The sequence below is a fragment of the Macaca thibetana genome, chromosome 4 (assembly GCF_024542745.1).
Source record: "Macaca thibetana thibetana isolate TM-01 chromosome 4, ASM2454274v1, whole genome shotgun sequence".
Lineage (NCBI taxonomy): Eukaryota > Metazoa > Chordata > Mammalia > Primates > Cercopithecidae > Macaca > Macaca thibetana.
The window spans coordinates 29384137-29406900 of NC_065581.1; the positions used below are offsets into that span (position 1 = coordinate 29384137).

Genomic DNA, 22764 nt, shown 5'->3' on the forward strand with positions numbered 1-22764 from the left:
TTTAAAGTGCTGACTTGCAAGCAGTAATGGTAAGTTTGCGGCAGGAAAAGGAATGGTCTTGAAGAGGGGAGGGGCTTCCGAGGCTACTCACCACAGCGGCTGGGTGTGTCCATATCTGTCCAGGAGCCGTTGGCCAGGCACTTGCGGACCTTGGGCCCCACCACCTCGCGCTCCCCCCGGCACACATACTCAATCTCATAGTCCACCGGCAGGAAGTTGATAGCCTTCACCTGGTCCCGAGTCAGGCCCCGGTACCTGATGCCCCCTTCCCAGGGCGGGTGTATGATCTGGCAACCTAAGGGGTGAGTGGGGGGGCATACAGAGAGGAATGGTGGGAAAGAGGAAAAGGCAGGCTCCCCAATGGGAGGCAGGGGAGGGTAGGGCGTGGTCTGTGGGCAAGCTGGGGACAGAGGAAGAGGGATGGGGCACTAGAGGGTGGGAGTGGGGACAGGTACAGATCCCCTGGCTAAAGGACCGAGAGTAAAGGGCCAGGGTTAAAGCTAATGAGAGAACCCACAAGTGGGGAGGGAAGGGTGCTGGGTGGAGGTAAGGAAGAAAAGTAAAGAAATCATGAAGGGTATGATATGTGGGTGGAGCTTTTATTTAAAAAAAAAAATAAAGGCTAAATGAGGATATTTGAGTTGAATTAGGACGGGAGGATAAAGGGGGCCTTATAAGATCATCTGGACAGCAAAGTGGGACCAAGAAAAGGGAGTAGTTGAGGTAGTAATGAGGGGCTGGGAAAGGGATTGAGGCGGAGAAAATAATGCATAAAAAGGTGGTATAGTGTAGTAATGCGGGCAGAGAAAAGGGGTGCTGGATAGTAACGTGGGGTGACAGAAAGAGGTCAGCAGTAGTAAAGTGGAGCCGAGCAGAAGGGGTTGCCAGACCGGAATGATATGTGAGACTGACGGGATCGTGATGAGGACCAGAAATGAGGAGATGCAGGGAAAGGGAAGTGGGGCGAAGGAGGGCCCGAGGTCGTCGAAGAAGGATGCACCTTCCGAGGTGGCGTTGGGGGTCTGCGCCCCGCCCGCGCCCGGGGGGCGGAGGAAGAGTGGCGCCAGTAGCAGCAGCAGCAGCAGCATCTAAGTGAGAGGCGGCCATGAGGACCGGACCGAGCCCCGCCGGCGCGGCCCGTACTCGGAGACTACTCGACCTCTTGCCGGTTGCCTCGCAGGCTCCGACTGGGCTCAGCCCAGGGACCAAGAGAGCGCCCCGCGGAGGAGGCGGGGGCGGAGCCCCGCGCGGGGTGGGGGGAGAGGAGGAGAGAAAGCCTGTCCCCACCCTCCTCCTGCCTCCCTCGGCCCCCAACCCTCCCGGGACTCCACCTCTCACCACCTCCTCTCCCCCGGCCCCCGCGGCTCACAGGAGCCTGGCTTACCCACGCTCCCGGGATCGGCCGCCTCAGCGCTCCCCGATTCCATCCCCGCGGTTCCTCCTCTCCCCCAGCCCCGATTCCCCCAGCTGGGCCCTGCGCCCACTGCCCCCTCCCCCACCACGCCGCGCGCCCCTCTCCGAGTCCTGCTAACCCGGGGCCCTGGCTCTTACCTCGGCGCGCCGGCCCGGTTCCCCGGCTCTCCCCGGGCCTCAAGGCCCCAGGCCCGGCCGCTCCTCCCCGCTCCCCCCCTCCTTTCTCCTCCACCTTTCTCCTCCTCCCGTCCCTCCTCCCCTCGAATCCAGGCTCCAGCCTGGCCAGGGTCTCTCCCCTCCTCTCTCGCTTCCCCCAAACCCCACCCCTGTCTCTTCTTCCCCGGGGCGGCGGCAGCCACGGGAGCGGGGAGCCGGGAGGGAAGGAGGCGGCGCCGGGGACCGGTGAGAGCTCCCGGGCGGAGGGAAGAAGGAGGGTGCAGGGGAAGGCAGGGCGGGGGGAAGAGAGGGGAAGACCGGGGAGAGGGCGCCTCCCACAACCCGAGCCCCGGGAGCCGCCCCGGATCCCAGCCCCGCCCTGGACCGCCCACAGCGCGGTGGGGCGGGCGGCGGAGAGGCGCGCGGCTGAGAGGTGGGAGAGAGGGAGGTACGCTGGTGCACACGCACTCGCCGGCGGGCACTGGTCACTACCGGGGGACCTGCGGGCAAGACTACTGGAAGCTGGGGTCGGGATGAGGGAACCCGAGCCAAAGGCAGAGGAGCTGGCGCTGAGACAGGGAGTCTGGGATGAAGGTGGAGAAGGACGGCTGCACAAAGAGAAGGCAGCCCTGGATCCGGGTGACAGGAGAGAAGCAGAGGCCCAGGAGAGAACTGCGACCGGAGGGCAAGAAAGAAGAAACCTGGGTCAGAAGGAGGTGGGGGAGGGGGGCTGAGGGCCACTTAAGCGCGAGAAGTGTTGGGTATAGAAAAGATTTCTGGGAGACTAGAGCAGCTCCATGGTCCAGCAGCATTGCTACTCGCCTGCTCTGCAGGGAACGCGCAGAACGAGTTGGAGGCAAAAAAAAAAAAAAAAGGGAGGGGGACATCAAGGAGAGAAATTAAGGTACGAAGGGCGTAAAAGGACAAGAGAAAGAAGAACCTCCAGGTGGTTAGAAGCCAACATTATCTAATGTACTCCAGCAGGGCCTAGCAAACAGTATTTCTTGACCAAGGGCAAACTGGAAGCTCTGAAGACAGCAGGTACAGACCTTTCTGACGGCTCCAGAAGCTCTTGGCTATACCTTGAAGTGGAGGGGTGTGTGTGTCGTGTGGTATTGTTGTTCGTAGGCCTGAGTTTGGGCTGGGAGAGGAAACAGTGGGCTCCTTCTTGCGGAGGGACAAAAAAAAAAAAAAAAAAAAAAAAAAAAAAAAAAAAAAAAAGCTTCTTTCTGACTGGTCCTAGGGGGAAAAAATGGTAGGAAGAAACCAAACACTGACAGACTGACTAGAATTGAGGCTCTCAACCTTCAACTCTTTTTTACAATAAATATTTTGTAATGACACTTTTACTGTCCTAAATTGAGATTCATAGATGAGGCTCACGCCTGTAATCCCAGGACTTTGGGAGGCCAAGGCGGACCAATCACTTGAGCTCAGGAGTTTGAGACCAGCATGGCGAAATCCCATCTCTACTAAAAATAGAAAAATTAGTCTGGCGTGGTGGTGTGCGCCTGTAATCCCAGCTGAGACACCAGAATCACTTGAATCTAGGAAGCAGAGGTTGCAGTGAGCCAAGATCGCGCCATTGCACTCCAATCTGGGTGACAGAGCGAGACTCCATCTCAAAAAAGAGAAAGAAAGGGAGGGAGGGAGAGAAAGTCATAGATGATATAACCTACCTACATACACACACACACACACACACACAAAAGCAAAATGCTGCCCTTTCTGTAATGTAAAGGGGAAATGAAAGAAAAGTAACTTGCAATAAAATAATATAAACAGTATTTTAACGTGTGAGTGCCGAGGCCCAACTACCCTAGAAGTCTTGATGGAGTAAGCAGATGCTTCCACCTATTCACAGAACCCCGGGGATGGAACTGCTACCAACACAGGCTGATCCAGGTGCTGAGTTGGTGACTCAACTACCTCCAGCATGTTGCCATCAATGAAGTGATTTAACAAAATGTTGAACAACTCTTGGTAGCAAAGTTAATTTTCCCTAAATTTACACCGAACTATAATTGCATTCCTAGAAAGTTCATTGTATATTTAAAAAAAATTTTTTAAACTGTATTAAGTTCTAGGCTCAGATAATTAAACACAGGTTTTCACTACATGAATGTCCTAGGGGACTTTTGAGAATCTGGGTGAGGAACAATTCTTCAACATGTAGGTAGTGCTTTGAAGAATATCTTACACCTCTGCCCCACCCATAAATGTCAATAGTGCCCTTTCCCTTATCACCTGAGGTCCGGAGTTCAAGACTAGCCTGACCAATGTGGAGAATCTCTACTAAAAATACAAAATTAGCCAGGCATGGTGGTGCATGCCTGTAATCCCAGCTACTCAGGAGGCTGAGGCAGAAGAATCACTTGAACCCAGGAGGCAGAGGTTGCAATGAGCCAAGATCATGCCATTGCACTCCAGCCTGGGCAACAAGAGTGAAACTCAGTCAAAAAACAAAACAAAACAAAAAAACAGCTAAAAGATGCATCAAAATGTTAACAAGAATTGCCTCTGGGCCATTAATTTTTGCATACTTTTCTTTTTTACTTTTTTTTTTTTAGATGGCGTTTCACTCTTGTCAGCCAGACTGGAGTGCAATGGCGTGATCTCGGCTCATTCAAGCGATTCTCCTGCCTCAGCCTCCCAAGTAGCTGAGACTACAGGTTCACACCACCATGCCTGGCTAAATTTTGTATTTTTAGTAGAGATGGGGTTTCACAATATTGATCAGGCTGGTCTCGAACTCCTGACCTCAGGTGATCCACCTGACTCAGCCTCCCAAAGTGCTGGGGTTACAGGTGTGAGTCACTGCACAGGGCCTGTACACTTTTCTTTTGTCATATTTGTTGTTCAACTTTTGTTCAAATGTTTTACAAGTGTCTCCTCTATAAATCATTTCTAATTGATTTATAAAGGTTTAAAAGAAAACCTTCCTAAGCAAGTTGAATCAGTATAGCTAAAATCTGTTATTTGTTTGGGAGGCAGAGGCATTTGAGGGTACAGACAGGGGCTCCAATTATATTCACTATACAAACCACTTACCTTTTTCCACCAGTAGCTGCAACTTCCCCCTTTCACATCTTTTCATACTCCAATGTCACTGCCAGGATTCCTGGCCATATTTTTCAGGGTATTTATAAAGGTCCTTCCAGAACCACTACTTGAGCATCCTAATTTCATCCTCCCCACAGTCTACTTCCTTCTTTTCCTTTTACATCATCTTTTCCTTTTACATCAAGTACACAACTTATTTCCTCTGGAAAGCTCCCCGGGCTTGATCCCATCGTTCTCTCACTTCTGTAAAATTTGTACCTTTGGCAATGTCATCTCCTTTTGCAGTTGTTGACTGTTTTTCATGGAGACAGTGGAGTTCCTACTCAGATTACTGGAAAATGACAAATCTTATTCATTTTAGTTCCCATACTTTTTAAAAATTATTTTTATTTTTATTTTATTTATTTATTTGAGACAGAGTCTCACACTGTCATCCAGGCTGGAGTGCAGTGGTGCGAGCTCACTCACTGCAGCCTCTGCCTTCTGGGTTCAAGCAATTATCTTGCCTCAGTCTCCTGAGTAGCTGGGATTACAGGCACCCACCACCACTCCCAGCTAATTTTTTGTATTTTTAGTGGAGACGGGGTTTCACCATGTTGGCCAGGCTGGTCTCAAACTCCTGACCTCATGATCCGCCTGCCTTGGCCTCCCAAAGTGCTGGGATTACAGGTGTGAGCCACCGGGCCCAGCCTCCCATACTTTCTTTCTACCTCCTTTCCTCTCTTCTGCCTCATCTTCCATCCATCCCTGAGAACATATAGCCCAGAATTTAACACACTGGGAGCCCTGAAAACATATTAACCAATGTAGTTCAATTTACTGATGATCATGTAGATGCTAGGTGCATTTTGTGGGTATCTCATTAAATTCCCACCTAACCACACAGAGTGGTTATTCATGTTCTATACTGAGCCTAGTAAACTACCATTTAAAGAAAGTAAGAAGCAAATCAGAGGTCACACAGCTATAAAGCTGACAGAGCCAAAATTTGCACTTAAGTTCACTGCACTATTCCCAAATTCTTTCTATTGCATTGAGAGGCTTAGTTTTGAGGCGCTTCTCTCACCCAACTCCCACTCCAAGGCATTTTCTATCAAAGGTCAACTGCAGTTCTGTTCTCTCATCTGAAGTAGTGGTGATCACTGGGTGAATGGAAGATGTTTATGTCCTCTTGGATTAGGATGAAAGACCTGTCTTCTGGGAGAGTTTTCTGTCCTGTAACAGCTCTTGCTGTTTAGAAAAATGTATAGAGCAAAGGTTTATTATTCAAATGTGAAGTTATTTAAACTCTGGGATTCACTCTGGCTTTTTAATGAGGTTTTGAACCCTTTCCATCATATTTAATATCACTAAAATAGGATATTTTTGTGAAACTGTTTGATCCTTCCCCTCAGTTTCCATTTGTATGTTCTCTTTCTTCCCATCTTGATAGGCACAGGCACTCAGAATCACTGAGCCAGAAAGAGAGTAAGGGAAAATCTTTCTTTAATAAACCCTCTCTATTGCTCCCCACACACAATTCTAGTTTGGTTGCTGTCTTCGTCTATTTGGGCTGCTATAACAAAATCTCTTATACTGGGTAACTTATGAACAAGAAAAATGTATTTCTGACAGTTCTGGAGACTGGGAAATCCAAGATTAAGTTACTGGCAGATTCAGTGTCTGGTGAGGGCTGGCTTCCTCATAGACTGCCATCTGCCATCTGCCATCTAGCTGTGTCTTCACATGGTAGAAAGGGCAAACAAGCTCCCTGGGGCCTCTTGTAGAAGGGCACTAATCTCATTCACACAAGTCCCCACCACTTAATACCACATCACATTGGGGATTAGGTTTCAGAACATGAATTTTGGGGGAACACAAACATTCAGACCATAGCAGTTGTACATTCTTGGCATTTCTGGCCTTAGTTCTTCGTGCCAATAAAAGGACATAGGAAGCTCATGAAGCTATTTCTATCATGTCTTTACAGGCATGTACAGGTGAGCCCAGTTTGGGAGTCATAAAACTTCAGTGAAATTAAAAAGCCACATTATGAATACCTTCGCTAACACTTAACCACCCTCACCCACAAGAAGCCCTGAGGTAGTGGGGATCCTACCCCTGTCTCAGGAGTGCCCAGAGCCCATAACCAGATTACAACGTTGACACTGTGAAGTTGCCTCTAGAAATAATTTCTCAATAAGTACACCTTTATATAATAAGTGAATGAACACAATGTAATTAAATCTGATTAACCTAAGAAACAAAAAGGAAAATAGAAAGCTTCTTTGTCCATTCATCTACAGGATTATGAGGTCATGTTAACAGACTTAGAAAAAGTTCAGTTCTCCAGCCAGGCGCCGTTGTTCACGCCTGTGATCCCAGCACTTTGGGAGGCCTAGGTGGGCGGATCACCTGAGATCAGGAGTTCAAGACCAGCCTAACCAACATGGAGAAACCACATCTCTACTAAAAATACAAAATTAGTCGGCCGTGGTGATGCATGCCTGTAATCCCAGCTACTTGGGAGGCTGAGGCAGGAGAATTGCTTGAACCCAGGAGCTGGAGGTTGCAGTGAGCCGAGATTGTGCCATTGCAACAAGCAAAAGTATCTCAAAAAAAAAAAAAAAAAGAAAAAAGAAAGGCTCAGTTCTCATAAACACAAATTTAGTAAGCATTTTAAGATCTCAAAATAAGTATTATATTTAATTAAACATGTGTAATTAAGTATATACTGGTATGAATATCTACAATTAATTATTCATACTAATCTGAAAAACATATGCATCATAATGTGTGTATGTAATTGGTTGCTAGGGGTTTTGTTTGTTCATTTTGCTGCAATAGATTTCTTTCTCTCGTCATATTCTGTTCAAATACTAAAATGATTGTTCGCTTATTCAAAGCATACTAATCAAATAATACTCAGAGTAAAAGGATATATCACCCAGATTTTTCTATTAGAAGCTACACAGTACTCAAAAATCTATCATTTAATATGTGTATGCAGATCTAAAGCCCATATTAAGCACAAATATATTTTCACGTTAAATGTATGGCTATTTACGCTAGGTGAGGTAAAGAAAGACTATAAATAGCTTCACATCTCGTTTTGTCACAGAATGAATGCAAGTCAGGCCAGGCTTTGCCACCAAATGACTTACAAAATTTTGGTTTTCAGAGTATTGTGAATTTTGGAATTGCAGAAAAGGATATGTGAAACTGTTTATAAACATGAGAAATATTTACAGATAAATGTTTTAGGAGTCAAATGAACAAATCTGAGGCAACAGACTAGAAATTCTATTCATGGAAATATGGTAAAAATGCCAGGAAAAGGGCTGGGCGCGGTGGCTCACGCCTATAATCCTAGCACTTTGGGAGGCTGAGGCGGGTGGATCGCTTGAACTGGAGTCCGAGACCAGTCTGGGCAACATGGCAAAACCCCGTCTCTACCAAAAATGCAAAATGCTGTCTCTACCAAAAATACAAAAGATTAGTTGGGTGTGGTAGCAGGTGCCTGTAATCCCAGCTACAGGGGAGGCTGAGGAAGGAGAATTGCTTGAACCTGGGAGGCAGAGGTTGCAGTGAGCCGAGATCCCACCACTGCATTCCAGCCTGGGTGACAGAGCAAGACTCCCTCTCAAAATAAAATAAACTAAAATAATTTTTTAAATGCCAGTAAGGATCCCCATAAAGGCCACGGATGAAAACCTGATCATGTCACATCCATGACCCTATTACAGCAGGTCAGATGAATCTTACCCTAGTCCAGAGAACCATAGGAACCACTGAGTCCCAGTGGAGGGAAAGCCTGGAACAGATGTGAAGCAAGCTTGACTTTTAGCAATTGAGAGTAAACAAACACCTGCTGAGTTTACTCTTCCTTGCCTGTCTTTCTAAGCCATCACTCTGAAGACCTAAAAAGCAGACATGACTCATACACACCTTCAGATGCTTTCAGTATTTGTTACACTTAGATCTGCACAGAAACTGAATACCTTACTGGTGCATAATTTACAAAGAATTCTCACATTAGCTCTCCTAATTCTTTCAGTTGTTTCTATAAGATAATATCTCCATTTGTCAGATAGGAAAACCGAAGCTCAGAAAGTTTGAATGAACTTCGTAAGATCACACAGCCAATAAATACCACAGGTTGGCCTCAAAGTCAAGTCTCAGGTCCTTCTCCCCCTCACTCACAGTGCTCCAGCCATGGTAGTCTAATTGCTGTTCTTTTAACTTCCTTAACTTTCAACTCAGAAACCAAACACACCCAGCTCCCTCTGCCTGGGCGTGGTGCCCTTTTCAACCTCCTCACCCCACACCATTTTCATGCTACTAACAGTTTTAACGGCGCCTCCTCAGTAAAGCCTCCCCTGAATTCCCCAGACTTAGAACCCTGTTTCCCCAATCCCACTAGCCACTGTCATATATGGCATATGGTAGTCATTGTTTTGAAAGAAACAAGAAGAAAAGAAAAGAGGCCAGGTGTGGTGGCTCACGCCCCTCCACCCGTGATCCCAGCACTTTGGGAGGCCGAGGCAGGGAGATAGCTGAAGTCTGGAGTCCCAGACCAGCCTGACCAACATGGTGAAAGCCCATCTCTACTAAAAATACACAAATTAGCCGGGCATGGTGGTGCATGCCTGTAATCTCAGCTACTCAGGAGGCTGAGGCGGGAGAATCGCCTGAACCTGGGAGGTGGAGATTGCAGTGAGCTGAGATCATGCCACTGCATTCCAGCCTGGGCGACAGAGGGAGACCCTGAGAAAGAAAAGAAGAGAAGAGAAGAGACAAGACGAGACGAGACGAGACGAGAAGAGAGGGAGGGGAGGGGAGGGGAGGGGAGGGGAGGAAGGAAGGGAAGGGGGGGGGGGAGGGAGGGAGGGAGGGAGGGAGGGAGGGAAAGAAAGAAAGAAAGAAAGAAAGAAAGAAGAAAGAAAGAAAGAAAGAAAGAAAGAAAGAAAGAAAGAAAGAAAGAAAGAAAGAAAGAAAGAAAGAAAGAAAGAAAGAAAGAGAAGAGAGAAAGAAAAAAGAAAGAAAGAAAGAAAGAAAGAAAGAAAGAAAGAAAGAAAGAAAGAAAGAAAGAAAGAAAGAAAGAAAGAAAGAAAGAAAGAAAGAAAAGAAAGAAGGAACTTATCTCAGTCTGGGTAACATGGGAAATATTAGCCGAGTGTAGTGGCATGAGCCTATAGTCCCAGCTACTTGGGAGGCTGAGGCAGGAGGATCACTTCAGCTAGGAAGTCAAGGTCAGTAAGCTACAGTCACGCCAGTGCACTCCAGCCTGGGTGACAGAGAGAGACCTTGTCTCAAAATAAAAATAAAAACACAAAACTTATCTCAGTGGTAATTAAGGTAACTATGGAATTGTGTATTTACATTTGACTTCCTGACCAGACCATAAACTCCAGGAGGGCAGGGATTATGACTATGTGACTCATTTTATCCCACTAAAAGAGCTACATATTTTCTGACTCAGAGATGAGTTTCATTCCATTGTACAGAATGATCACACCAGTTTCCAAGTCTATTAATCTAGTGGTCTTTGTTGTTTGTTGAAGACCTACTAGGTATTGGTAAAATGGGATGCTTTGTTCCATGGGCCATAACAGTGACACATTGTAAACACATTTAAGTCATGCCACGCTATAAGTTACAGGATAATAATAATAATAGAATTTATTTTACTATAACCAGTTTTGGGCTGTGTGTTTTACTTGGATTGTCTCACTTGCTCATTATAGCATTCTCTGATATAGATATTATTCTTCCCATTTGCAAAATGGGAAAAATGAAACTCAGACATGTTTAATAATCTGCACAGTGTCTCACAAAGACCCTGTGCAGCCCAATGACAAGATGTGGAAAGCATCCTCACGGCACCCAGGGGTCTCTCTCCCTGAGAGTCCTCTGCATATCAGCAATGCTGCTATGGATTAAACCACTGGGGTTATCACTACATGGGTAAGATTTCTGTTAGCAGAAGATTCAGAAGATTCACCCTGCCATAGAGCAGGGGGCCTTGGCTGAGCCATAGGCAGAATCCCTCTCCAAAAAGACTTAGCAGTGTTTATCTGAATATTTTCTTTTAGCAATAGCTTTACTTACTTGCCTTATTTTTAGGTGCTGCCGTTTTGCTGTCCATGATGCTACTATGTTCAGTACCCTTACTGTACTGCCCAGTAGCCCTTACCATTAGCAAACTAAAGCTTCCTTACCAGCATTAGACCTGGCAGGACCTCTGTGCATCCCCCACCACCCATGAGTATTTTGATAGCATTGCAAGTATAATCTCTGGTGCATGCACAAATTCTGCTCCACATAGTGGCATTAATGGTGGCCCACATCGGGAACAGGAGTAGAGCAAGATGTTACCAGGAAGAGGGCCTTACTTCTCTTCTCGCTGCCTTTTTTTTTTTTTTTTTTGATGGAGTCTTGCTCCGTTGCCCAGGCTGGAGTGTAGTGGTGCAGTCTCAGCTCACTGCAACCTCCGCCTCCTAGGTTCAAGCTATTCTCCTGTCTCAGTCTCCTGAGTAGCTGGGACTACAGGCGCCTGCCAACACGCCCGGCTAGTTTTTGCATTTTTAGTAGAGATGGGGTTTCACATTGTTGGTCGGGCTAGTCTCAAACTCCTGACCTCAGATGGATCCACATGCCTTGGCCTCTCAAAGTGCTGGGATTATAAGCATGAGCCACCATGTTCGGCCATTCGCTGCTCTTAAGAAAGTACTTTTCCAAGGATCATTCTCCTTGGTCTTATCTCAAGATCCTGCTAAGAACTAGGGATACAGGTGGAAAATTTTCACTTGTACCTGCAGCAAACTTTCATTCTGCCTGAACAGGAAAGGAGAGGGGAGGGGGAGGGGAGGGGAGGGGAGGGAAAGGAAGGGAAAGGAAGGGAAGAGGGGAGGGAGAGAGGGAGGGAAGGAAGGAAGGAAGGAAGGAAGGAAGGAAGGAAGGAAGGAAGGAAGGAAGGAAGGAAGGAAGGAAGGAAGGAAGGAAGGAAGGAAGGGGGAGGGGAGAAGAAAAAGAAAGGGACCATGATCTGAAGAACCTTAACTGTTCCCATGTTATCCCTGGTTACTGTCAAGCAGCTAGCGGGCTAGGCTACATGGGGTATCTTCTTTAATTCTACTCCTGCATTAGCTGTTCTAAATCCTAGAACTTATGCCCTGTTTGAAATTTCTTTCCCTATGCTGAACTCAAGTGATGCCATTCTATTTTCTATTTTCCACTATGGGAAAAATGGAAAACAGCAGGATAAATGTATTAAGAAAGCATTCCTGAAATTGAGTTTCACTTTTTTTTTTTTTTTTTTTTTAAAGTCTTGTTCTGTCACCCAGGCTGGAGTGTAGTGGTGCAAGCTTGGCTCACTGCAATTTCTGCCTCCAAGGTTTAAGCAATTCTTGTGCCTCGGCTACCTGAGTAGTTGGGATTATAGGCGTGCACCACCACACCTGGCTAATTTTGTTCTTTTAGTGGAGATGGGGTTTCACCATGTTGGCCAGGCTGGTCTAGAACTCCTGACCTCAAGTGATCCTCCCACCTCAGCCTCCCAAAGTGCTGGGATTACAGGCATAAGCCACCACCCCCGGCCTGAATTTGTTAACTTCTTACCAACATTTTACAAAGAAGATTGAAGGTAATGTGGGTTCTAAGACTGAAGAGTAAAAGGTAAGCTGGTGGTTAATGGGGAGGAGGGATGATGGATGAACTGGTCAGGGAAGAGGATGAAATGGCTCAAAATAGAGGCACAAATAGAATGGGCTGGGCTCCTCCAACCATTCCTCGTGATTTTGTTTTTACTTTTTTTTTTTTTTTTTGGTAGAGTTTCACTCTTGTTGCCCAGGCAGCAATGGTGCGACCTCAGCTGTCTGCAACCGCTACCTCCTGGGTTCAAGTGATTCTCCTGCCTCAGCCTTCTGAGTAGCTGGGACTGCAGGGCGTGCACCACCACACACGGCTAATTTTTTGTATTTTTAGTAGAGATGGGGATTCATCATGTTGCCCAGGCTGGTCTCGAGCTCCTGACCTCAGGTGATCCGCCCACCTCAAAACTCCCAAAGTACTGGGTTTACAGGTGTGAGCCACCACGCCTGGCCTATTTTTACTTTTTTAAAAGACAGGTCTCACTCTATTGCCCAGGCTGCTCTTGAACTCCTGGCCTCAACCAATTCTCCCTGCTCAGCCTCCTGAGTAGTTGGGACTACAGCACTCACAACTGTGCCTGACCCTTCTCTTAATTTTAACTCCTGAGTGATTTTCTTCTCTGGGCCCCAAGGGGTCACGATATTTCTAAATTTTATCTTGAAGTTATTTCAGCTTTAGAAAATAAAAAGTTTTAGGCCTGGCTCAGTGGCTGACACCTGTAATCCCACTACTTTGGGAGGCTGAGGCAGGCAGATTGCTTGAGCCTAGGAGTTTGAGGCCAACATGGCAAAAACCTGTCTCTATTTTAAAAAAGAAGGAGGAGGACGACGACGAGGACGAGAGGAAGAAGAGGACGAGGAGGAAGAAGAGGACGAGGAGGAAGAAGAAGACGATGAGGAGGGGAGGAGGAGAAGGAGAAGAGAAAAAAGGCTGGGTGCGGTGACTCACACCTGTAATCCCAGCACTTTGGGAGGCTAAGGTGGGCAGATCACCAAGTCAGGAGTTTGAGACCAGCCTGACCAACATAGTGAAACCCCATCTCTATTAAAAATACCAAAATTAGCCAGGTGTGGTAGTGGACACCTGTCATCCCAACTACTCAGGAGGCTGAGGCAGGAGAATCGCTTGAACCACAGAGTTGGAGGTTGCAGTGAGCCGAGTTCACGCCATTGCTCTCCAGCCTAGGCGACAGAGCAAGACGCCATCTTGAGAAAAAAAAAAAAAGAGTCCGGGCGCGGTGGCTCAAGCCTGTAATCCCAGCACTTTGGGAGGCCGAGACGGGCGGATCACGAGGTCAGGAGATCGAGACCATCCTGGCTAACACGGTGAAACCCCGTCTCTACTAAAAAATACAAAATATTAGCTGGGCGAGGTGGCGGGCGCCTGTAGTCCCAGCTACTTGGTAGGGTGAGGTAGGAGAATGGCGTAAACCCGGGAGGCGGAGCTTGCAGTGAGCTGAGATGCGGCCACTGCACTCCAGCCTGGGCGACAGAGTGAGACTTCCGTCTCAAAAAAATAAAAAATACCTTGGAGGCCGGGCATGGTGGCTCACACCTGTAATCCCATCACTTTGGGAGGCCGAGGGGAGTGGATCACGAGGTCAGGAGATCAAGACCATCCTGGCTAACATGGTGAAACTCCGTCTCTACTAAAAATACAAAAAAATTAGCTGGGCGTGGTGGCGAGCGTCTGTAGTCCCAGTTACTCGGAAGGCTGAGGCAGAAGAATGGCGTGAACCCAGGAGGCGGAGCTTGCAGTGAGTCGAGATCACGCCACTGCACTCCAGCCTGGCCCACAGAGCGAGACTCCATCTCAAAAACAAAAACAAAAACAAAACAAACAACAACAACAAAAATCTTGGAATGCTTTTTTTCTCCCTGTGTATTGATATTATTCTTAAGGGGCTCATAAGAAAAATAAATATATATATTTACATATATATACATATATCACCCAGGTTGGAGTGCACTGGTGCGATCTCAGCTCACTGCAATATCTGCCTCCAGGGTTCAAGCAATTCTTGTGCCTCAGCCTTCCCAGTAGCTAGGATTATAGGCGTGCACCACCATGCCTGGCTAAGTTTTGTATTTGAAGTAGAGACGGGGTTTCCCCATGTTGGCAAGGCTGGTTTTGAACTCTGGACCTCAAGTGACCCTCCCGCCTAAAATACTGGGATTACAGGGGTGAGCCACCATGCCTGGTCCAGAAAATATTATTGTTATTTAGTATCACCTTCCATAACTACCATTAAAAATATTACAGGTGTGCAATAGAAACTGATCTGGCTGTAAGATTTCTCATTTAGTCAATAAATATTTATGGTAAGGAAGGAGACCATTACTACTCCTGCTGCCCTCCTCCCCCCACCTTGCCTAGTTCTCAAGACAGGAGGAAAGTGAGAAAGAAACAAAAGTAAGATAAATAGCCAGACAACCTTGGCACCACCACCCAGTCCTAGGAGTTAAACAAAGTAATAATAATATCAATCCCTGGCCTAAACTACTTGTGTTATCTGTAAATTCCAGACACTGTATGAAAAAAGCATTGTAAAACTTTTTGTTCTGTTAGCTGATGCACGTAGCCCCCAGTCACGTTTCCCACGCTTGCTCGATTTATCACGACCCCTTCACGTGGACCCGTTAAAGTTGTAAGCCTTTAAAACGGCCAAGTATTTCTTTCTCGGAGAGCTCGGCTCTTTGTTTTTTGGTTTTTTTTTTGTTTTTTTTTTTTATTTTTTTGAGACGGAGTCTCGCTCTGTCACCCAGGCCGGAGTGCAGTGGCCAGATCTCAGCTCACTGCAAGCTCCGCCTCCCGGGTTCACGCCATTCTCCTGCCTCAGCCTCCCAAGTAGCTGGGACTACAGGCGCCCCCCACCTCGCCCGGCTAGTTTTTTGTACTTTTCAGTAGAGACGGGGTTTCACCGTATTAACCCGGATGGTCTCGATCTCCTGACCTCGTGATTCGCCCGTCTCGGCCTCCCAAAGTGCTGGGATTACAGGCTTGAGCCACCGCGCCCGGCCAAGAGAGCTCGGCTCTTAAGACGCGAGTCTGCGGACGCTCCCGGCCGAATAAAAAACCTCTTCCTTCTTTAATCCGGTGTCTGAGGAGTTTTGTCTGTGGCTCGTCCTGCTACAATGGAATAGGGCAGCTCCTACAGTGTGGTATGGTGATTTTTTTTTCTTTTTTCTTCCTTTCTTTCTTTTTTTTGAGATGGGGGGTCTCACTGTGTCAACCAGGCTCAAGCAATCCTTCCATCTCAGCCTCCCAAGGAGCTGGAACAACAGGTGCATGTCACCATGCCCAGCTTTTTTTGTATTTTTGATAGAAACAGAGTTTTGCCATGTTGGCCAGGCTGATCTCAAACTCCTGGCCTCAAGTGATCCGCCTGCCTCAGCCTCCCGGAGTCCTGGGATTACAGGCATGAGCCACTGCCCCCAGCCAATGATTTTAAAACTGGAATACAGAAACAGAATAAGATAGTCATGCTCCATCTTTATTATTTAAAAATCAGAAGAGATACACATATTTGTTGTGAGCACTAATTAAAATATCCTTAAAGTTTCCTTACCTTGAAGTGGAATTATTTGCATATGTATACACATGATACTGACTTTAGAAGAAAAGTTACAAGTTAAAACATGTTTGACTAATAAAAGAAAAAGGAACAAATTATACATAAATTTAGCTTAGTTGCTGAAAATCACCTCTCCAAACATAGAGTTCAGGTTGGGGCAAATAAAAAATTGTATAAAACAAAAAGGCTAAGAAATGGCACAAAAAACTCAGCGAACCACTACTTCATGTTTCCCAATAAAGCATCTCTTTTATATTTATAAAAGTTAAGCCTGCGTATCTCTGCCCCCAACTGCAGCAGAAACACCTGAAAAAGAATGCCAGTCTGGTCTGGCCCTGACAACGGTTACCTGACTGACCTTGATTGAGCCTGTCACAACCCGTCTGGCCTCAATTTCATCATCTGTAAAATAGGAATAAAACTATTTGATCTCCTTAACTCACATACTATTGTGAGAAATAAATACAATCATAGACAGATGTTTTTGGAATGTGAAAATGCTATAGAACACACTTTTTCTCCAGTGACTGGCATTAAAGTGTTGGTATGCTATACCACCAAGTCATTAGATGTGAGTTAATTTCTGGATTACTGTGTCAGTAAGAATAAACTCTACACAACTTCAGCAAGTGATGTTGGTATGTCATCCACAAAATTCTATCACCCTATTCCATAGCATACCCCTGTTGAACTTTCCACATCTCTGTCTTCCCTTAGCTTCCTGTGTCCAACCTCAGCGCAATAGCTCAGTTTGACCACTAGATGGTACTAGTTACAAGGCAAATTTAGGTTTCAGAAATGGTCTCGATCAGCATTTCTAAAAAGCAAGTATTTTTTCAGGTTTGTTTGTAGCTTAAACAACAAAAAATCATTATTATAAAGGGCATATGCTCACTGTGAAAATATATCAGGTGGTGTATGCAATAAAAAGTAAATTATCGGCCGGGCGCGGTGGCTCACGCTTGTAATGCCAGCACATTGGGAGGCCAAGGTGGGCAGATCACGAGTTCAGAAGTTGGAGACAAGCCTGGCCAACACAGTGAAACCCCGTCTCTACTAAAAATACAAAAATTAGCTGGACGTGGTGGCGGGCGTCTGTAATCCCAGCTACTCGGGAGGCTGAGGCAGGAGAATTGCTGGAACCCAGGAGGCGGAGGTTTCAGTGAGCCGAGATCCTGCCGCTGCACTCCAGCCTGGGCGACAGAGCTAGACTCCGTCTCAAAAAATAAAAATAAATAAATAAATAAAATAAAAATGATCCGTTTTGGGTAAACCTTGAGGCAGTTTCCTTGCCCTGATTTGAATGCAATAATGTATGGTCCTGGCTAACTCTGGTCAGGCAGAAAGCTGTGCTGGGCTAGTTGAAATCCCTTTCATGTCTCAAGGCCACCCCAGAAGGCTAACCATAACCAGCTCAAAACCACCACACCCACGTCTACCCCCCCCACCCCCCACCCCCGCAGACACACACATATCCACATTCAAGCCCACTCACAAATTTTAAGGACCCAGTCTCTTTATGGTTTACTAGCTCCTTACCAAGTCCTCCTCCTTCTCTGAGAGAATAGCATTAACAGACTAATAACTGAGCTAGTTCAGCTTTTGTGGTGTTAGTAAGTCAGTAACTGAACCGACAGTTTCAAGAAGCATACTAAAAATCTTCCGGCCGGGCGCGGTGGCTCACGACTGTAATCCCAGCACTTTGGGAGGCCGAGGTGGGTGGATCACGAGGTCAAGAGATCGAGACCATACTGGCTAACACGGTGAAACAACGCCTCTACTAAAAATACAAAAAGTCAGCCGGGCGTGCTGGCAGGCGTCTGTAGTCCCAGCTACTCGGGAGGCTGAGGCAGGAGAATGGCGTAAACCCGGGAGGCGGAGCTTGCAGTGAGCCGAGATCGCGCCACTGCACTCCAGCCTGGGAGACAGAGCGAAACTCCGTCTCAAAACAAAAAACAAATAAACAAAAATCTTCCAGGCCGGTCGCCGTGGCTCGCGCCTGTAATCCAAGCACTTTGGGAGGCTGAGGCGGGCAGATCACGAGGCCAGGAGTTCGAGAACAGCCTGACCAACATGGAGAAACGCCGTCTCTACTAAAAATACAAAAATTAGCCAGGTGTGGTGGTGGGCGCCTGTAATCCCAGCTACTCAGGAGGCTGAGGCAGGAGAATCGCTTGAACCTGGAAGGTAGAGGTTGCAGTGAGCCAAGATCAGGCCACTGCACTCCAAGAGTGAAACCATGTCTCCAAAAAAAAAAAAAAAAAAAAAGTAAAAAATACTAATCAAAATCCTAATCTCTTAGTTAACAGGTTGCTGTGACCTAGAGCAAGTAAAAATGTAATTATCAGCCTAGAGGGGTTAGAGTGGCAAGAAGATGCCTGAGGGAGAGCCCACAGCCTAAAAGAGAATAGACTACAAAGGCTGAAGACCTACAGGCGGGGATTCTTTGTCATTCATTCTTTCAGCAAACTTATTCTATTACTATCCCTCACTATTCAATGCCCAGGAGGGCACAGGGAAAATAAGACAAAGTCCTGCCCTCACTGGCTAACATTCTGCCCACAAGTGCTGCACAAGAGGTGTTATGTTTTTTGGGGGAACCAGACACAGGCCTAAGCACTTTATGTACCTTGTCTCATTTAATCCTTACATCAGCGCCATGAGGTGAGTGACAGAATTATCATTTTACAGTTAAATAGAGATTTCTTTAAGGTCTTTGCCCAGGGTCACAGGTCTTTCCACAGGACCACAGACTGGAGTCAGATGTGTTCCTCAATCAGTTAGGAAAGGGTGGCGCTGGGATTTGCATCTGAGTATTCCAAGTTTCTATATTCCCATATTCTGGAATGAGGATATTATGAGTCCTGAAACAACTCTAGAAATTCTAGGCTACATAATTATCCCTCCATAAAGTGTCCTCTGCCAGAACAAAAAAAAAAATACTGTGGTGGCCAGACCCCACGATGACTGGGGAAGTAAGTTGCCCAGTTCCAAAATGGCCACCACCGCGCTTTCCTGGCGTCGGAGCGACTACGTAGTGACAGAAGGACCATCACCAGGTGGGTGCTCACAGGGCCTGAGCCAGTTGCCAAACTGGCCACCTGGGCCTTTCTTCTCCTGAGCAACAGCCAAGCAACATTATAGGCTTCAGGCCTACCTAGCCCAGGCTGGGTTAAAGCAGATAAACGAAGCAGGCAGCGGAGAAAAAGCACGTAACCAAGGGCAGTGTGTCTGATGCGAAAGGCAAGAAAGACTCTGCGCGTAGGAACCGGGTGTCACTGGGCCGCTCGCATACACCTCTCTTTGACCTGTTTGTAATCGGCGCCTTATTCTCCGCCCCCAAAGGCTCCTGGCAACCAATTCTCGGTGGTGAAGCCGTGACGTCAGCTGTTGCGGGTCAGATTGGGAGAGCTTCCTGACCCTTACCCCGCAATATCCCGCAGCTAGGTGGCGAAAAGCGAAGGAGCCAAAGAAATGGCAAGGAGGCGAGGAAAAGCAGGAGAAGATGGGGAAGGAAAATTTATATTCTTGTATCATCCTACAGCTAGGCAAAAATATTGGGATAATGTGGCCTAACCTCCAGTTCTTGGTTGGCTGGAAAATCCAGGAATGGGAAGCTCACTCCCGCAGCTCCCACTCATTCCCACCACGGTTGGACAGCTCTGAAGGAGGGAAAATTCTTTCTTTTGAGCTGAAATCTGCCTTCAGAGTCTCGCATCCAACTGTTCTACCCCACGGGGACCTACAGAACAGCCCAAAGCCTCTTCCACAGGACAACCCATAGCATTTTGGTTAAAATCAGCGCAAACCCATTCCCATTTGGTGACGGAGTGAGGGGGGTGAGGGGGAGGGGCAAGTCTCAGCGCCTGACTCACTTGACTCATAAGAAGCTGAATGTTTTCCCTTTTGAAAGATAAAAATATTGGTGAATCTCAGATTAATAATAGGGAATACACAAAAATGGAAAAAATGTTGATAGATAAAATTTAAACCTTTGGCCCAACATCATTAGTCTTTTGTTGTCTACATTTTTCCATATCGTTTCCAATTTTTCTACACTGTATGTGTTACTTAAAGAAATAAACCAGTATGGCCGAGCACGGTGGCTCACGCCTGCAATCCCAGCATTTTGTGAGGACGACGCAGGTGGATCACGACATCAGGAGATCGAGACCATCCTGACCAATATGGTGAAACCCTATCTCTACTAAAATACAAAAAATTAGCTAGGCATGGTGGCCGGTGCCTGTAGTCCCAGCTACTAAGGAGAGTGAGGCAGGAGAATCCCTTGAACCCGGGAGGCGGAGGTTGCAGTGAGCCAAGATGGTGCCATTGCACTCCAGCCTGGGCAACATGAGCGAAACTCAGTCTCATAAAAAGAAAAGAAAAGAAAAAGAAAAAAAAGAGAAAGAAATAAACCGGTATGAAAGAGCAGCCCCTGGCTTCATTCACCACAGCACCAGTGCTCACACATGCTACAAGCGCTTACTTGCTGGGAGCTGCCTCACATTGATTCGGATCAGTGTTCTCATTTCTCCGACCTACCTAGGAAGCATCTGGCTAAATTGATGTAAATTAGACATTTTATAGTCTATCAGTCATTGAGCCTCAGTGGAATATCTAGACCAATTTAAACACACAAATATGGGAAATAACCGCCACAAAAGTAGAAAAGAAAAAATGAATTCCTCTTTATATTTATGCCACTAGAGGGAGTTCCAGGAAAAAAAATCACTGCATGTAAGAGCTAATGACTGCATTTACTGAGTGGTTACTGTGTACTATTCACAGTTAACAGGGACTCATTCATGGAATTCTCATGATAACCCTGGTGAGGTGGATGATATTATTCCCTCACTCACTAAGGAGAAAGCCAGGGTACAGTGAAGTGTACAACTTTGTGTAGGGCAATTTATCAATATTTATTGAAATTGCCAAAAAATATGCTCTCTGAACAAACTATTCTGTGTATAAAGCAGAGTAAACTTCATGGGTGAGTGACCAGGGCAGTCACACAAGGGCCCCATACTTAGAAGGGAATACTGTGTTTGGGTTCTAAAGCTCTGTGGTTCCTGTCTTGAAATTCTTAATAATTTTATCTTTCAATTTGTGTCTTATAATGAGGTCCGATGAGAAAGCAGAACATGGGCTAGAGACTCATGGAGCCTTAGCCCAAACGAGGTCCTGCTCCCCATGCCTCCCAAGCTCCCCAGCACTGGTTTTCAGCTGCCGGCTCCACCACCTTATGTGTAGGCTCGCTCCCAGCAGGGGCCTGGGCACAGCGGAAATGATGGGGGAGGTCAGGCATACACACCTCCCTTGCCAAATGGATAGGCACTTGTGAAGATCTGCACTTCCCCCTAGGTACTCCTGTGCTTGAAGGAGTGTGACATTAAATAAAAAAGAAAAAAAAAAAAAAAAGGCCACGCACGTTGGCTCACGCCTGTAATCCCAGCACTTTGGGAGTCCGAGGTCGGCGGATCATGAGGTCAGGAGATCGAGACCATCCTGGCTAACACAGTGAAACCCCGTCTCTACTAAAAATACAAAAAAAAAAAAATTAGCCGGGCATGGTGGCGGGCGCCTGTAGTCCCAGCTACTCCAGAGGCTGAGGCAGGAGAATGGCTTGAACCCAGAGGCGGAGCTTGCAGTGCGCCGAGATTGCGCCACTGCACTCCAACCTGGGCAACAGAAGACTCCGTCTCAAAAAAAAAAAAAAAAAAAAAAAAAAAAAAAAAAAAAAAAAAAAAAGAAAAGAAAAGAAAAGAAAGAAAGAAAGAAAGAAAGAAAAAAAGAAAGAAACCCCACATAATAGGTTGACAGTGGAACCACAGAAAAAAGAGAAAAAAAAAGAAAAGAAAAGGCTTTTTTTTCCTGCTTTTTATTTTCTATTTTATTATATTTTAATAGATTTATTTAATTAGAGATGGGGTCTCACTATCTTGTCCAGGCTGTACTCGAGCTTCTGGGTTCAAGTGATCCTCCAACCTGGTCCTCCCAAAGTGATGGGATTACAGGCATGAGACACTGCACCTGGCCTTTTCCTGCTATTAAACAAGGAGCTCCATAGTTTCATTTTGCCCCTCAAAATATATAGCTGGCCTTAGTAGACTGATATTCACTGACAAATTTTTTTTTTTTTTTTTTTTTTGAGACGGAGTCTCGCTCTGTCGCCCAGGCTGGAGTGCAGTGGCCAGATCTCAGCTCACTGCAAGCTCCGCCTCCCGGGTTTACGCCATTCTCCTGCCTCAGCCTCCCGAGTAGCTGGGACTACAGGCGCCCGCCACCTCGCCCGGCTACACTGACAAATTATATGTAAGAACAAAAAGGTTGAAAATGATGGCCTGACATGTATCTATTTGTGCCTTTAGGTAACATATAACTGGAATATAACTGCAGTACAACTGGAATATAAGTCATGAAGGCAAGAATCTTGTCTGTCTTGCTTAAACTCTTATAATCAGGGCCTAATATAAAGTATGACACATAGCACTTGCTTTTAAATATGTATTGATTTAAGTTAATTGAGTACATTTTTGCTTCAACCTAGTAAAAATAGATATTTAAAAAACTGAAACAGCCTAAATGTCTTGGGAAGCTACTTAAATAACTATATTATATTCATCCAATAAAATATTGTAAGCTGTATAAAAATAACAAGGATGTTCTTTAGGTACTGATAAGGAAAGAGCTTCAAGATAAATTGTTACCATTTATGTAAAACAGGTGGGAGGAGGGAGACGGAGGGATGTGTGAGCGCTACTTTCAGCCCTCACAGGTCAGTGACTTTCATGGAGCGCCCTCTAGTGGCATATATGCAAATATGGAAGAATTTAGAGAAAATACAGATTGGCTTTGGATGGCTGAGATTTTCAAAGTATGTTACTTTACAAGAATCAATTTTTACTTTTTTAATGTTTTTGAGA

At 46.2% G+C, this 22764-nt stretch overlaps 2 protein-coding genes across 2 annotated transcripts in view; one reads left to right on the forward strand and one right to left on the reverse strand.

The window, feature by feature from the left end:
* GABBR1 (gamma-aminobutyric acid type B receptor subunit 1) overlaps positions 1–1880 on the reverse strand; it is a 30447-nt gene extending 28567 nt beyond the window's left edge. The window contains exons 1-3 of the mRNA XM_050788357.1: positions 1552–1880; positions 1001–1088; positions 92–295 (exon numbers count right to left, since the gene is read on the reverse strand). Of these exons, the coding sequence (XP_050644314.1) occupies positions 92–295; positions 1001–1088 (292 nt within the window). The 5' untranslated portion in view covers positions 1552–1880. The remainder of the gene's footprint in view (positions 1–91; positions 296–1000; positions 1089–1551) is intronic.
* Positions 1–22764, forward strand: part of LOC126953085 (mamu class I histocompatibility antigen, alpha chain F-like) — a 245625-nt gene that overhangs the window by 3610 nt on the left and 219251 nt on the right. The gene's annotated exons all lie outside the window — the stretch shown is intronic.